The sequence below is a fragment of the Calliopsis andreniformis genome, chromosome 8, assembly GCF_051401765.1.
Source record: "Calliopsis andreniformis isolate RMS-2024a chromosome 8, iyCalAndr_principal, whole genome shotgun sequence".
NCBI classification, from domain to species: Eukaryota; Metazoa; Arthropoda; class Insecta; order Hymenoptera; family Andrenidae; genus Calliopsis; species Calliopsis andreniformis.
In genome coordinates, this window is record NC_135069.1 from 7177998 (window position 1) to 7195076 (window position 17079).

The 17079-nt window shown below is 38.9% G+C and overlaps 3 protein-coding genes across 3 annotated transcripts; 1 reads left to right on the forward strand and 2 right to left on the reverse strand.

The window, feature by feature from the left end:
* Positions 1–1230: 1230 nt before the first annotated feature.
* On the forward strand, positions 1231–7158 carry LOC143182579 (F-box only protein 39). The gene is made up of 7 exons (XM_076383652.1): positions 1231–1422; positions 2456–2688; positions 3248–3412; positions 3889–4115; positions 5100–5258; positions 6201–6365; positions 6799–7158. Exons 1-7 carry the CDS (start codon positions 1231–1233, stop codon positions 6948–6950), a joined length of 1293 nt encoding a protein of 430 aa, XP_076239767.1. The 3' UTR covers positions 6951–7158.
* Positions 7159–7282: 124 nt separating this feature from the next.
* On the reverse strand, positions 7283–10479 carry LOC143182099 (uncharacterized). The gene is made up of 2 exons (XM_076382861.1): positions 9858–10479; positions 7283–9217 (listed from the first exon to the last, which is right to left on the reverse strand). The coding sequence occupies exons 1-2, from the start codon at positions 10109–10111 to the stop codon at positions 8704–8706; spliced, it is 768 nt and encodes a 255-aa protein (XP_076238976.1). The 5' UTR covers positions 10112–10479; the 3' UTR covers positions 7283–8703.
* A 209-nt stretch (positions 10480–10688) lies between these two features.
* Positions 10689–12653, reverse strand: LOC143182098 (uncharacterized). The gene is made up of 2 exons (XM_076382860.1): positions 11958–12653; positions 10689–11847 (listed from the first exon to the last, which is right to left on the reverse strand). The coding sequence occupies exons 1-2, from the start codon at positions 12014–12016 to the stop codon at positions 10923–10925; spliced, it is 984 nt and encodes a 327-aa protein (XP_076238975.1). The 5' UTR covers positions 12017–12653; the 3' UTR covers positions 10689–10922.
* Between the last annotated feature and the right edge of the window lie 4426 nt (positions 12654–17079).

Consider the following 17079-nt stretch of genomic DNA (forward strand, 5'->3'; position numbering starts at 1 on the left):
TTACGCAAGCGTGTATTCTGAGCGTTTGTTTTCGAAGGGATATAAGATATCGCCGTATCGGCGGCGGCAGTGACTATGATCCGTGGTCAGTTTAGTCCTTGGCACTGCGTCGCGTTTACGATCTGTGAGACTCCCTGCTGCACGTTCCTCCAAGTGCACGTGCACTGAATGCACCTCGCGTACTGATTGCGAAATTCGATGCGTGCGCGCTAAGAGCGCCGCCGATCGAGGCGCCGCCTGGCGGCGAGTGGCGGTACTAGGTTTGCCGCAAGGCGCCAATAAATTGAATTTATTTATACCGCGGGGAAATGATTCAACATGCACTGCTGGGTGCAACAATTGACTGAGACTCGGGAGTTCTTTGTGGAGAATGTGTGAAGATATTTTGTAACTTTGTATTCGTTTTGGGAGTTGAATGATCGAAAGTTTTTATTGAAACCTCGAATGGTTCAATGTGAGGCGTTATGGAATTCTGCTTCCAATGGTTGTTTTTTTATGTTTCACAGAGAAACGCAGGAAAAAATTTGAGTAAAAGGGATGGCGAGGAGAAATAGACAGACTTTGTAATAGAATTTCTTTTAAAAGAATATGAATATTTATGCAGGATGCTTCATAGAGAGAAAGAGGAAAAAATTGGCGTAGAAGGGATATGTTGAGGGGAAATATAGACTAAACGTGTAATAGAATTTTCTCAAAAAAATATGAATACTTATGAAGGATGTTTCACAGAGGGAAAGAGGGAAAACAAGTGAAAAGGGAATATGTGAGGAGATATATAGGCAGACTATGTAATACATAGAATCTTCTCTAAAAGAAAATATGAATATTTGAACAGGATGTTCCACAGAGAGAAACTGGCGAGAGAGGGATATATTCAGGAGAAATATAGGCAGACTATGCAATACACAGAATTTCCTATAAAAGAAACATGAATATTTGAACAGTTTTACTCTCAAGTGGACACGGAGCCTTAAACAAAAATGACATAAATCGATATTCGATTATTCATGCTGATTAGTTCAGATAAGAAATTTTTCTGTGAAAAATCGCGTCTAAACCGAAGCCAATTCATGCTTGTGATTCCTCGTGAATTCGCGCGATAGTGCCGCGTACTTTCAATGACGATCGGAGTCGATATCGAGGCGAGCCCGACAAAGAAGGACCTGACCGAGGTTGCGACAGCTGCCTCATCCACGTAGAGATGAAGACGGGCCAAGCTGACACTGGGAGATGTGGGATCAGCTGCCGGAGCTGATACTGACGCAGATATTCAGTCACCTCGGTCGTGGGGACCGTGCCAACATTGCACAAGTCTGTCAGTCATGGAACCGTGCACTATCGTCGCCAGTTCTTTGGCGTTCAGTCACAGTCCTCATCGATCGTGATCTGCGGGGTGACTTCCCTTTGGCGGGAGAGCTAGCAGTACGCAAAAAATTGACTAAACAATAAACGCCTATAACATCATAAAACACGAACATAAAACTCGCTAACAAATCGTTGCATTAAGATCAATGAATATCCTGGAATCATTGGAGGCTAGAGTTTGCTTTGACTGACGAGCGGTTCTTTACGTGTGTACCTGATTGAATTACTATGCAGATACCAGATTTGTCTCTGGGATAGCTAAAATGTCATGTTGAACCCAAAGTTGAGAGTTGAAAGTTTTTTTAGTATTAAATAGAATTGCTTAAATTTTCTTATTTTCTTGAGGACTTGAGGTATTGACTACTAATCTGAGGTATACGGATTTTGTCAAGCCCAAGAAGATTGTGATACTAATTAGCTTGTATTTCACGTCTTTATCATGCAGTAGTATTGCATACTCACTTTCTCTCAATCACTTCTCAGAAGATAAACGCGACACGTCAACACGTTACCTGACTCCAAACATGTAGCTCGTTGATAGCAAGTCGTGACACTATAAGTAAAGACTGAATCGACGTAAGACGTGCTTATTAACCAACCCTTAGTGCTTCCATGGAGAAGTAGTGCATCTATATCTCCATAATCTCGTTATAAAAAAATAATTTAATATACAGAAATTTAGATCACCAAATTCCGCAAAGAGCATGAGTAATAAATTTGACAGTGAATGAGTAGAGCCATGATCGAACCAGCTAAGTGTTCAGACATGTCTCACTACTGCAGTGTGTACACTTTCATGCATAAGTACTTGGACACTATCACGTTATTGAAATATGTAAAATTGTATAATACAGTTGTGGCTACAAATCTCATCTCAAACGATTGTATAAGGTTTACAAATACCGATGAGAATAATATCTAATATCAATTAGTATAAATAAGAAAGTGTAGGTATTTCATGCAATCCCAATAATGTGAAAGTGTCCATATATTTATGTACTGTAGTGTACGTAGATGACGCGATATTTAAAACATAGAAACTAATTTGCATCTCCAAGAGTGAGATTGAATAAATCTCTCGTTCGTTTAGGCAAAATATGGACAGCATATGCGCAGCCTGGAACTTGCTTGGTCACGACCATACATTTTGCCAAGGGAAGCGCGGATTACTCGCAATATCCAAGCAGAGGCTGGCGCCGATTTCCTGATGGTCGTACGAGCTAAGAACGTTCAATTGAAGAAGCTCATACTCACCAACTGGATCTTCAGCTGCAAATGGGGGAACAGGGGCAAGCTGCTTTATGCCCTGGCAAATTTTTTAGGGTAATTGAGGTTTCACGAGTATCCTCTTAAAGGTAGTCGCATGGACTATACACGGCTGACACATAATACAGTCACGTACGGACTGCATTAGAATATTGATTAGGCTTAATGCAATAATGCTTCGCGTAATTAAGACAGCGGGTCAGGTTCTGCTCATGGTCGATTATAATTGCGTAACTTTAAGCAATGCAGATCCTTTTAGTACGCGTGACGAGAAATCTATAACAGAGTGTATAATAAATATTGCTTCGATTTTTAGAACCTAGGAAGTGTTTTGAGTGTTGGCAATATTTTCATTTTGGATGAAAAGCTGCCACTCAGTTAATGAAATATTGAGATCATCTTTACTTACTTTCTTTTTTTACTATAATAGTATAGCTTTCTATTTTGCAGAACAGACACTCAGAGATTTACTAAGACTAAAGAAATTTAATTTAATAATTGGTCATTTTCTTCAGTTAATAAAATTTTACACATTCAATTTTTTCTCAATTTTCACTTCCTAGATTCTTCAATCTTCTTCTAATTAATTTGTCTAACTGTATAATTGTCTCTATAGCTGTCAGCACGACTTAGAAACGCTGAGTTTGTTGAACGCGAATCTTGGTGTGAGCGAAGTGCTGCGACTTTTAGCAAGTACATCCAGGGGTTGCACTGATCATTTGGCGTATTTGGATCTACGGGGTGCATTCCGAGAATGGCAAGCCCCTCACAGTAATCCGAAGTATGCGAGATAATTTCCATTAATTTCCTCAGTGACACAGTCTATGCTCTACTGCCAGGGGAACTTGCATATTTCGACAAGTTAATGATAATAGTATGTACATAGCAGATAACAAACATTTTAAGATGCTATCGTTCATAAGAGGAATGCTTAAGAATTTTTATTTTTTGAATATGTCATATTTTATCTGGAAATATTTTACACGTATATATTTGCCTATTGAATTTTATGAGCCATTCCAAATAAATTAGGAGGAGTAATTGCACTATTTCTATCAATTTTCTATGATAAATTTTAATATAAGAACAAGAAAATTTGATCCATTAAATCAATTTATATTTTGAATATCACTAGCTTCAAGAAAGTCATGTAACTAAGATTTTTTACAAAATTTTCTTACACCTTAGACCGTCACTGAGGAGTTAACAGGTTGTATTAAACAAACTAGTTATCGATAATTCCAAATGAATTTCTAGATATTTGCGTCTCCTTGGCCGATTTCGTGCATTAACTATTCTCAGGCTCGATTACCCAGCTTTGTCGGATCAAACCCTTAATGCTTTGACAAACGCAGCACCGAGGCTACTGAAAACGTTGCACATATCGGTGCGAGACTCGGACTCAAGGCAACACACGATTGCAGACACTGCTTGGCACAATTTGGTCCTAGTTTGTCCAGAACTCACTGTCTCTTATACTATAGGTACAATATAATACAGAGTGACACGAAAGTGATTACTGATTTCCAATTATATATTAAATACTATACTTTCACTTTTTAGAATGTTATGCTTAAAACTTAAGGGATGGAGATATGATATTGCTAATCAAAATAGCAGAGAAAATTATACAGTATTAAAATTAATATTAAAAATATTAAAATATATTGAAATCATGAATTATTAAAATATTAATTATTAAAATTATACAATATTAAATGGTGTTATTAAAAATATAATAATATGTAACTATACATATGTGTCAGAAACATTTAAAATAGGCGTGAAATGTGTCTGACTAGGGACTTATTCTACTGTATCAGTAGTTCATGAGTCAGGTCAGACACAGTGAAATCAGTAGAATAAGTCTCAAGTCAGACCTGCCACCGAACACTTCATCCTTTAAGTATTAAGAAAGTCATTTAATTTTATTAAACATAGACACTATAATTTGAAAACAGATTACTTCTGTGTCACTCGTTTCTTTAATTTCCAAAATTCTTTAGAATTGTAATCTCTGCACAGAGTTGACAAAAATGTGGGAGATTGAAACATCGATTACCGATATTCAGCCAATGAAAATAAAAAAAGCTTACTTAATCTCATTACCTACGAGCTATTTTGTATTCTTTAAAAGTATCAATCTCCACGTCTGTAGAATGACAAGTATTTCTACTGAGTCAATAAAAAAATGTTACACTTAGGCGTCTCAACTTTTACACATGCCTCTGGAGCAAATCTAATTTTTATCGAAACGAAAATAGTAGCAGTATTAAGTAAACTTGTCTATTTTGGTTTTCAATTGTTATAGATTATAGATAATATTAAACCTGATCTCCTATAACATAGGGAGAGAAAAGAATGTCCCACATTTGCATCAACTACTCTGTACATCAAGCGGATTCCCATGCATATTAAAATTAGGTTCAATTCTATACACCATTTAGCTTGTTAAGTTTGATTTTCAGTTAACATCTCCCATTACGAAGATATGTGCTACTTACTGCTGCCCAGTGTGCCGTTGGCCAGGTTTCAAATGTTCAGCGGACATGTGTGGGACCAGAGCAGATCTCGCAACTTCAGAAGCACCGTTGGGCTACTTATTACTCATTACACCAATACACTAGGTACGACTTCTTGTGCATCCTATTCATTTCGTGCATCATCTTGTAATATCTGTAATTGAACTTCGCACGCGACGTTTTTTACATCACTAGACTTATGAATCTTCAGGAATTTATGGAAAATTTCGTTACGCAAAAGAGAACGAATTCCACACACTATGAAAAAATGTGCAAAGTGTAGAAAGTTAAATACTTTATGATATTTCGACTTTTCTAACTGTATGTATGAAATAAGAATTTGTATAAATATCCACAGCGTAGTCACAGCTCATAGTTTTGTATTTCCTAGTACACTGAGTCATAAATGATTTTCCATCGTTTAAAAACTGTTTTATCTTTTTTCAAGCTATCTTATTCTTATCGACACATTACACTGTTTTAACTGTCACTATCATGTTATTTCTTTGTGTAAATATTGTGGCACGAGAACTATGCAGCGAAGTATGTAAAAGTCACAGTCTTAATAATACGATCTTCACCATTCAGCAACTAACTCGAAACTGAGAGCTGCTAGCCTGTTAATGAACAGGTCATTAGCCGCGGTATCGACGAGATAAAGGTTGCTACCTGCGATAGAAATGATTTATGACTCTGTTGAATAATATTTCTTACTTTCCTTCCCTGCGAAATTTCGTATTATTTATTTAAAAATCTGGAAAAATGCTTCCCTCAGTGAATGAAAAATTTAGAAACATATTTATTGTCTTCTTCCAAGAATGTTTTTCATTTATTTTGACAACATGTAATAACATATCTGTAATTTGGTAGACTATTTCACTATCAAATGCAGTGTTTAATTAGAAGTTGAATAAACGCGCAACATCCTCGAGAAAATGCTTGTAACTGCTATTATTTTATTCAATTATATGTAATCGAAAGCCAACAAATTGCAAAGACAGATAACACACTTACGAACAAGTAAAATATGTGTATGCGTCATTCTAGCGGAAGTGATGCTACAACTGAGAAACAATCGCGAATTACTGGACGATTTACTCATCTCCATGCTCGTGCGTTGCAAACACTTAACGAGATTACAGTACGACGGCATAATAAGAAGTCTCGACACTTTGCGGGACATCTGTCAACTCCAAGCCGAGAGCAAGACTCGTAAGTGTAAAATACACTGGGCCTCCATTGCTTCAAACAGCGATAAGATATAAATAATCAAACAAGGAAATTTTTCTACAACAGAATATTAATTTCTTTGACGTTTGTTGTTAGATTTACACAATGATCCATAATGGCATATAATTACCAATACAAATTCTCTTTTTTTGCAAATATTTCTCGCCTCATCAAAAAATAAAAAATATTAATTTATAACTAGATAAGAAAGTTGAGAAATCTATAAAATATTTGAAGATTTTTTCATATAATCTTATTCCATGTATTCTTGCTAATTTTATGAATCATAATTATTTAAGAAGAATTTTCAATCGAAGAGAAAAGACCTTTTTGTATGATAGGATGTTCATATAATGGAGATATCGTTATATTTATCTTTTGTCAACAGAACTGTTTATTGTACATTTTTTAACAGGTTTCCGTACGATCCATGTGAAGCCTCGAAACGTTAATGCTCGGAATCGTGCCATCCTGAACGACATCAACTATCATTATGATCATAAAATGGTAGAACAAGGAGTCGATTTTCGTATCGAGGACCCTGCCTCAGTTCTGGTGTTCTACTAAAGTTCTCTCGATCTTCTTGGCTGTCTACCGGTATCTGTCCCACTCGTATCTCTCAATATTACACCCCTCCCCCCAAAAATAAAATAAAAAAAAAAAAAAATAAAACAATATCTGCTGTACATCTTGGCATGATTGTCTCTTTTTTCTATTGTATACATTTATTTTTATAATTTGGAATATTTATCATTTGTTAATTATTCTTATACAAGATAAAACGTTTTTCTAAAAGAAATTTACTTATTTTTCCTGTGTAATCGATCTACAAATTAATTGCTGGACGATGTTAATGTGTCTAGGATGATGAAAGTAATTGGGCGGTATAATAAATTTATACTGCTGGGGAATTACCTTTTTTTATTTGATAAAAAGTCGTTGACAGTTCCAAAGGTCTTTCCAATAATAAATACGTCGTTATAAAAATGATTTTCTAATAACAATTTTTTGAAAAATATCTACAAGCTGGCTAGATTAAATAATCTCTTAGGAATAATACTATTCCTAAGTTTTGTGTGGCAGTATGTAATAGAAACTACTTTCTTAGTTGCCTTGACAGTCTCCATACTTTTCGTTAAAAATGACAGTTGTAAATATAACGTGTATAAAAGAGTATAAAAAAGTAGAAATCTAAATTATATAGTGTTAGATTTATCACAAGATGCTATAAATATCATTTGTAAAATACCTAGAGATGTAATTAGTCGATATTAGATCTTCAAGTACACACCATTTAATTATTTAATATTCACTCAAAAATTACTATCGACTAAATCCTCAAATGGAAAATTTAGACTATCGAAGACGAGATAGCCTTTCTTAGAATAATCGTTAAAAATTGCATCCCATACAAAACTAAAAAATTATTTTTTACGCTTATAGTTTATTACAACGTAGCCTTATGCATGTAACTAAATATACAACGGTCTTTTGTACGTGAATATTAGTATCAAGGACGGCTTTATAATCGCAGATGTTGCAAAGTGCAACGTTCTATAAGTTTAATACCTACTGTCCCAGAAACGAGGACAAATTGATTAACAATGGTAAGAAAGATCAGTCCCTCCACCACGATGTGTAATTAATGATGATAACGTTTCATTTATAAATATATGAACGTAATAAGGAGATGCTGGTCATTAGAAAACTATGTCAAGGTGAATGTTCCTGTCCCATTTGTTCGCTTTATAAATTACTTCCTTTGTTCTTGGTCATTGACAGAAACATACAGCAGGGCGTACATAAATATGCATTACTTAAATCGCTGTGCTTTATAGAAACAAGTTGCAGTGATTTTTTGACAACTTATTGACAGTAATAAGAGAAATGCAATAAAAAAATTAGCAGAGATATTGCTTTATATAATTCCATTTATAAAAAATACTTATTTTGAAGAGATATCTGAGTTTCTCCAAAAGAGAACCTACTTTTCTTATCTATGTAATGAAATTATAGAAAATTCTGTGATAACATCGTACTGGAGGAGCCGAAATATTTAAGTCAATTTAAAAATCGTACTCTTATCGTTGGTACTATTTCTACTTTCCATTTTCAATTTTTCTATTATATTTAATGAGAGATCTCGATTTTGTTGTAATAACACTACTGACCTAATAGCTGCCTTAAAGTGAACGATTTCAATATCTCTGTAGCTATGTCAATACGTCACAATATCCCTCACGAAGTACCATAAATATTAAAACATCGAATCCTCTCCTTCCTGAATATTCTCTACTTCCATCTAACCATAATATCATATTCAGCGACAGGATTTCATGTGAGTATTCAAAACAGTCCTCGTGACGAACCCTTTACCGCAGCGAGGGCAAACGTAGGGCCTCTCCCCCGTGTGATAGCGTTTGTGAACTACCAAAGTGGACCTCTGAGTGAAGGCTTTGCCACACTGATCGCAGGAGTACTTCCGTTCTCCAGTGTGTGTGACATTGTGAGTCCTCAGCAAGGTCTCACACGCGAAACACTTGCCACAGACCTCGCAGGTGTACGGTTTCTCGCCTGTGTGCGAACGATTATGAATCTCGAGGCCCTTCGCGGTCTTCAGCTCCTTGCCGCAAAGGGCGCAGAGATATCGACGCCTTTCGTAGCTGGGCGCGTCCCCGTGAGCCTTCACTTTATGCTGCTTCAGCAGGGACTTGTACTTGTACCCTTTCCCACAAACGTTGCACTTGTGCTCCGATGCTGACTGATCCTTTTCCTCGAGCTGATCCTCCATCAGAGCGGGATCGTAGTGATAGAGGCGATTATGCTCCTTTAGACTGTTTAATAAGACTGAGGTGCTTATTGTGGAATTTCGGGGGTCTGAGATGCACTATGAACGATTTGTGAATGAGGATTAAAGGGGTGATTTGGGACTTTGATGATTTATGTAGGATCACTGAACCTTTGTTACTTAATTCAGGAGGGATTTGTTTGATTTACTTCGATGGCTTCAAAAAATTACAGAAAAAGTTACAATGATGAATATGAAGATTAGGTGAAAGAAGGTGGATTAGTAATCTAAAGTTTTGTCACGTACAATTTGTGATAAAATATGAATGTGAATAAGAAGACCTGGTGAGGGATTTGCGAAGGAGATGCAAATGACAAGTAGTTGGAGTATAGCATATGCAATATGCAATAACTTAAAGAATACACAATGTCATCTGAAAGCATGATCAAAGATGCATGAGAAATTTCGAAAACCCTTAATCTTCATCCAAAAATTTTTCACCCCAAAAATCGTCTAAAAGCAACGTCTTCAATTGGAAGCACCCCCTTAAATTAATCTTTCCCTAAGCAAATGAAAAATTAAAAAAATTGTAAGTAGTAAATTCCTAAGCTTTCTCAAATGCCAAAGACTGATTAGTAGCAATTAGAAATTGAAAATAGTGGCCCCTTGATAAAATAACGACTTACCTGTACACATCGTTGAAGGTGCTACCGCAGGCGTTGCACTGCTGGAACTGCATAAAGTTGTGCATGGTCGTGTGGGTTATCAAGGAGTACTTGTCCTCGAAGTTCTCGCTGCAGATCTCGCAGGTGAACTTCACCTCGCGATGATGTCGCTTGGTGTGCCTCTCCACATCGGCAGAGTTCACCCCCATGAAGCTACACTGGCTGCAAGGGATCGTTTTCGGCGTGTGGGACTTTTTCACGTGGGCGTTCAGCATGAACTGCTGGGGGTAAGTTTTGCCGCAGGTGACGCACTTGAAGGGCCTGTCAATACCGTGAACGATTCTCAGATGCGCCACTAATCTGGTCACGAAGTGAAACTTTTCTTGGCAGAGCTCGCAGACTTTCTCGTTACCCTCGAATCTGGAAAGTTCAAAACAACCGACATTGCTTTCGGCGATCGTCCTGTTCAAACTCCTGCACAGATCCCCTTTATCTCTTAATGTTAATCATTTGTCTCAATTTCACGAGTCCAATCGTCGACCGCCAATCTTTCGTCTGTGTAAACTTGTGAAATGATTTTTTGAGCGTTAAATATAAGAATATGGAAAACTCAGTAAAATATATTCAGAAAGCCACATTTGTGATCAGTTTAGTGATCCCTTAATACATGCAACCGTGGCATATGCGCATATAGCTGACTGTCAATGGAAGCTCCAGGCATAACTGATATCATGTACTATAAAAGTATTTTATATATTATGAAAAATAAAAAGAATGTATAGGGAAAGTAGAAAACTAAAAAGACCATGCGTTAAGGGACTATACGACAATGAAATTGTTCACATATTAAGTTCGAAATGTTTGGTTTGTAATAAAAATATTTATTGTAATAAATAAACACTGGTTAAGAAATAGTATTCTACAACAATGTATAATTTATTTTCTCACTCTTGAGTCTGAAACCTTCACAACTGGTAAACTCGTCTACTGACCAAAGCAGCATGCTTTTAAAGACGAAGTTGTAAAGTTTTCTTGTGGCTCCTGAATTGGATTCAACACGTTTCTCTCAGTAGCTTTTCCTGTTCATCAGCTCTCAAGCTGTGAAGTCTTCTCATGGGTTTTGCGATGCTTCTTGAGGAAACTCCCCGAGACAAATCCCTTGCCACAATCGGTGCATTGGTATGGCCTCTCTCCAGTGTGGTACCTAATATGCAAAATCAAGGAGGTCCTTTGCGTGAACCTCCTGCCGCACTGCGTACAGGCATATGGCTTTTCCCCAGTGTGTATCCGCCGATGGATATTAAGATTCTCTTTATCGACGAACCCCTTTCCACACACCTCGCAATTCACGATCTTCTCGTTCATGTGGACTCGCCTGTGTACCATGAGCCTGCTCTTGGTGGACAGCATCGCGCCACAAAGGTCGCATAGGTACTTGTCCTTATCGCGCAATCCGTGCTGCTGCCTCAGGTGCTTTTCCCAGAACAGTTTCTGAGGGAAACTCTCGAGGCAGATCCCGCAAACATACTTGCATTGAACGTTGCTCTTCGTCGACTCTGGCAGAGTGTTGGCATGCTGGCGCCTAAGGTGGGTTGTGAGGTTCTTCTTGTACAGATAGAACTTGCTGCAATATTCGCAGCGGAATAGCTGCTTCCTGGTGTGCACGTTCATGTGCTCCAGGTACTCGTTCTTCGAGAAGAAGCCCTTTTGGCACTTCTCGCACTTGAAGGCGTAGTCCTTCGTGTGTCGACGACGATGGCTGTCGAGGTTCGACTTCTGGTTCGACTGATAGTCGCAGAGATCGCAGGCGAACCTCTTTGAGTTCGTGTGGTCCAGTTTGTGGCGAGCTATGTTCATGGGGCTCCTGAATGTCTTGCCACACTCGTCGCAGCTGAAGGCTCTGTCGATGTCGTGCAGGTTTTTCAGGTGCTCCACCAGCTTCCTGGTGTGGTAGAAAGGGGCCTGACACTTGATGCATTCGTGAACTACTCGGCTGGTTGCTCTTCGCGACCTGAAACAAAGGGGTTGATGAAGTACGTGCAGTTTTTGAGTAAGGCAAAGGTTCTAATGTTTTAATTATTCTTATTTTAATAGTGGTATGATGTTAGTTTTGATATATACCTACTCGAGTTTGATGATAATAGTTTACATGGGTAGCATTGCAATGAGACTTTTATCATTTTTTAATAAGAGTAATGGAAATACTTTGTCAATGGTTAAAAATAGTACAAGAAATTATGATAGGATGAAACATGACAACGAAAATGTCATGATTTCTTCTTTCAATTTTTAGAGTCAATTATACACGCATAAAAATGTCGATTGGGCAAAGCTCCACGAATGTTTTGTATAAAAAAATTAATTATTTATTTCGCATGAGATGAATACATATCTCTATGCACTCGATCCTTTTTGGTTTAAAATGTCATGCATTGTACCATTTCTTAAAAATATACGCGCACTTTGTACAAAACACACACAAAATGACAACGTATCTCCCCATTGCGATTCATCAAATTTGGCTTAAAAACAATTACCCTAATCACTTACTTTAATTAACAAACTAATCACGCAGAAGAAGTATTAAAAATATCAGTGTCACTAGAACGTATATCCAAATTCTCATTTCCCAAGACGTTTGTAAAATCCTTACGAATTACATTGCAGAAAATTCAACCACGAATCAATGAACAATTGACTTCACTTAAAGCGATAAAACTTCACAACACCACGTTTCATCCTCTCACTCAATAAGTCCAGTCTTTTCTCACTTATCCTTTGGATTAATCAGAAAGTTATCCATAGACACCACATTCACTCGGCTTCCTCTTTCACGTCATCCTTATTAGACGCCTGGATGGACTCATCCTTCGAGGAGTCATTCAACGTTTCAGTGAACTCGTTCACGAGCTTCCTAACAGAGATCACAGGAAGTGGTGGCAAGGGTCCAGGGTGTCGCTTTCTGTGACAAATGAGTCCAGGTTTCTGGGCGAAGGCCTGTCCACAAATATCACAAGTGTAGGGTCTCCTGCCCGTGTGTATCAGTATATGCTGTTCCTGAGCAGTCCTTCTCACGAAAGTTTTGCCACAGATAGGACAAGAGAACGGTTTGATGCCTTCGTGGATTCTGATGTGAAGATTCAGATCCCTCCTCTGGGTGAAGGTCTTCCCACACGTGGGACAGATCACCTTCTCCTGTTTCTTGTGCCAAATTAGGTGCTGCTCCAAGCTCTCCTGGGTCATCAGACGTCGTTTGCATATCTTGCATTCGTGCTCGGGTCTGAAATGCCTGTACCTCATATGTGCCTTCAGGGCTGGAAGACTCTTATTGGGGTGACCACAGACGGTGCAGATGACGGGTGGTTGGTTGTTGTGCATCTGATTGGTGTGCTGTTTCAGGTCGTTCCTGATTTTGAACTGCTTCCCGCAGACCTTGCAGGTGTGCACGTAGCTACCTGTGTGCCTCCTGATGATGTGATCCTTCAATGTCCACTTGTTCTTGCTCTTGTAATCGCATATGTCGCAGGGGTAGAGCAGGGGGCCGTGGTTCTGCTCATAGTGCATCGTCATGTCTTTCCTCAGCCTGAAGGTTTGGCCACAGGATTCGCAGACGTGCTTGTGCTGCTTCATGTGAGGGATCAGAGCCAATTTTCGAGTAAACTTTTTGCCACAGTAGTCACATTCCACATGTGGGTCAGGTTCGGTCTTTGGTTGAGGGATTTTTTTATTTTTTTGGCTGCATGTGTCTTTCACTCGGATTCTGGGCAGTCTTCTCTTCTTGGAGACGGGGTGAGGTGGCAGTCTGATCTTCCAAGGTTCTTCTGCGGTGCTTGCGTCACGCAGGGGATCCAGCGGCAGAGAACTAAAACAGATTATCATTATTTGTAAAACTGGTGTAGGGGATTTTTCGGTGTACTTACTTTTTCCTTTGCACTAACGCCATGGTAGGGCATTTTTATAAGGTGGTTAAAAGTCTGTCTAAAATCCTTCAATTGTTAGTAAATTATGGTTGTCTTAAAAGAATTGACATAAATAATGTCTGTAAAAATTACGTCAAGAATTCAAGAAAGAGGTGATAGTGAGTGGTATACCGTATTATTAAATATTTCTTTTGATTCACAATCATTCACATGTCTATTGTTGGCTGGTCTGGCATACACTTCTTCTGAAATGATCGAGATAGAGTACAAAATGATGATAAAAAGGTTGATTTAAAATTTACATAAGAATTCTTACAAAAGTCACCCAGTTCCAGGAGAATTCAGAAGAAGAAATACTAACAAAAAGGAGCAACTATAATACTACAAATTTATAATTTCAAAATTTAAAGTCCATCATTTCAAACCATTCACCACCAGCAAAACTCCTACATTACTAAAATTATATAGAATAAAAACATTGATAAAAAAACATTAACTTTCGCTCGCAAAAATATTCCTTCAATATTTAAATAACAACCCAACATCAGTCCTCTCATTTAAGCATAAATAAAATTTCTATTCAAAGACCTGCTTCATCATTCACAGTCCCTGTTAACACAAATACCAAACACCGTCTGTTCACTCAACCTCAACACCCGTATTCTTCATAACATATTCTTTAGTGAACTCTTCAACAATATTCTTAACCGACAGAACAGGAAGAGGCGGTAGCGGTCCAGGATGACGCTTCCTGTGGCAAATCAGCCCTGGTTTCTGGGTGAATCCCTGCCCACATACGTCACAGATGTAAGGTCTCTTTCCAGTATGAATGAGAACGTGTTGCTCCCTAGCAGTCTGCCTCCTGAACGATTTCCCACAGACAGGGCAAGGGAAAGGCTTCACCCCAGTGTGTATCCGCATGTGGGAGTCGATGTCTCGTCTCCTGAAGCTTTTCCCACAGGTGGGACAGATGGTTTTCTCGCTGCTCTCATGCCACTTCAAATGCTGCTCCAGGTTCTTGTGGGTAGTTATGCCTCTTTTGCAGATCTTGCAGGTGAACTGTGGCTCCGTGTGTCTGTATCTCATGTGGGCCTTCAACGCTGGCAGACTCTTATTGGGGTGGCCACAAACGGCACAGATGATGGGCGGCTGATGGTTGTGCATCTGGTTGTTGTGCTGTCTCAGGTCGTTCTTAATCTTGAAGTGCTTCCCGCAGATCTTGCAGGAGTAGATGTAACTGCCAGTGTGTTTGCGGATTACGTGGACTTTTAACGTCGACTCTGCCCTGGTCTTGAAATCGCACAACTCGCATGGATAGAGCAGAGGACCGTGTTTCTGCTCATGATGCAGGGTCAGGTCTTTCCTCGTGCGAAATGATTGCTCGCAGGAATCGCAGGGATGCCTGTGGTGCTTTATGTGTTTCACTAAGGTCTTCTTCAGGCTGAACTTCTTACTACAGTGGTCACACTCTAAGAGATTCTTGGTTTCAATCTTTGGCTCTGCAGTCTGCCAGTTCCTTCGAGACTTTCTGCTCCTTGTCTGGCTTCTGGGCAGCCTTTCCTTCAACTTCGAGTAAGGGATCACTCGGATCTTCCAGGGCTCGTCCATGGGATCCGCGTCACGCAGGGGGTCCACTAGCGGGGAGCTAAAACAGAGCATTGTTATTTGAAAATTTAGTATCGATGGTTTGTGAAAGTACTTACTTTTTCCTTTACACTAGCTCCATGGAGGAATATATTTCTACTGACAATATAGTAAGGCTTTTGTGTAAAGCTTTTTGTATTGTATAGAAATTATAGGACCAGGTATTTTATTAAAAAATATCATGATACAGTAGAGCGTAAACAATTTTTGTAAAAGATACGTGAAACTATATAAAAAGTACAGAAATTCACATGCTTCTTACAGATATACAACATGTTCAAGGAAATATAAAATCATTTAAAAAGTTCCACATAAAATTGTAAATGTTGCTTTGAGCAGGTAGTGCCTTAAATCGCATTGAAATTATTTCATGGAAGAGTTACGTTTCAGCGAGTTCAAAAGCAAGTCGCTTTGCATAGAACGTATCGATCGTCACAGAAATCCATTTTCCTGCTAGGTAACAAGAGTTCAAAGTTCCATGCACTGTTCATTATCAAGCAAGTAAAAATAGAACTTCCCCGCAAAACTTTGAAGTTTCCAAGCACTGGGCAGTAGTCAACAATTAATAAGGCTGATCAGATACTTAAAACCCTAATATTATTCAATTCAAATCAAACACTTGTTTAATAAAAAGTTACTCTACATGTAGCTTTATAATTATACTCAATAAAAGTATCAGTATCTGCCAAAGATCTGGTTTCTTACTCACAGCCTTTCTAACATTAGTTCTCGTTTACCTTAACCGTCTCACTGTCCGACTTCCTTGCTGTAAGTTCTTATATAGGCCTTTTTCTTAATTGATCACGTTTGGGGTATAGTCAATTTTAAGGGGATTACTTTGGAGGCAATGGCCTCACATTTCTGAAATTTTTAAAATAAAACTTTTGAATACTCTATTCTCGAAACTTAATTGCATGACTCGTATTAAAGGTTCTAGACATTAGTAGCATACAGTCAATATACTTAGAGAGACTTTCATTAAACTACGTGAATGTTCTAATGAGGTTCCACCAGGTGTCTAAATACAGTGACAATGACAGTCACAACAGCTTCTTCTTGACGTTTAATACCATCCCTTAAATTGTCCTCCCCATGTAACCAAACCTCCTACAGTAACTGTGGACAGTGAAACAGTAATCGCCAGAGACATTCCCTCATTCAACTTTAATCATTCCATTCTTCATAGTGTATTCCCTCGTGAACTCAGTGACGATGTTTTTAATCGATACGACAGGCAGAGGGGGCAGCGGTCCAGGGTGACGCTTTCTGTGGCAGATCAGCCCCGGTTTCTGTGCGAACGCCTGGCCGCAAATATCGCAGACGTACGGCCTCTTTCCAGTGTGAATGAGGACGTGCTGTTCCTGGGCGGTCTGCCTTCTGAACGATTTTCCGCAGACTGGACAGGGGAAGGGCTTCACGCCCGTGTGCACCCTCATGTGGGAGTCGAGGTCACGGCCCCGAAACCGTTTCCCACAGGTGGGGCATAGCACCTTCTCCCTGGTCTCGTGCCACGTCAGATGCTGCTCGAGGTTCTCTTTAGTAGTCATGCCACGGTGGCAGATCCTGCAGATGAACTCAGGCTTATAGTGCCTGTACTTCATGTGGGCCTTCAGCGCGTGGAGGTTCTTGCTGAAGTGTCCGCAGACGTCGCAGACGATCGGCGGCGCGTCGCTGTGGTT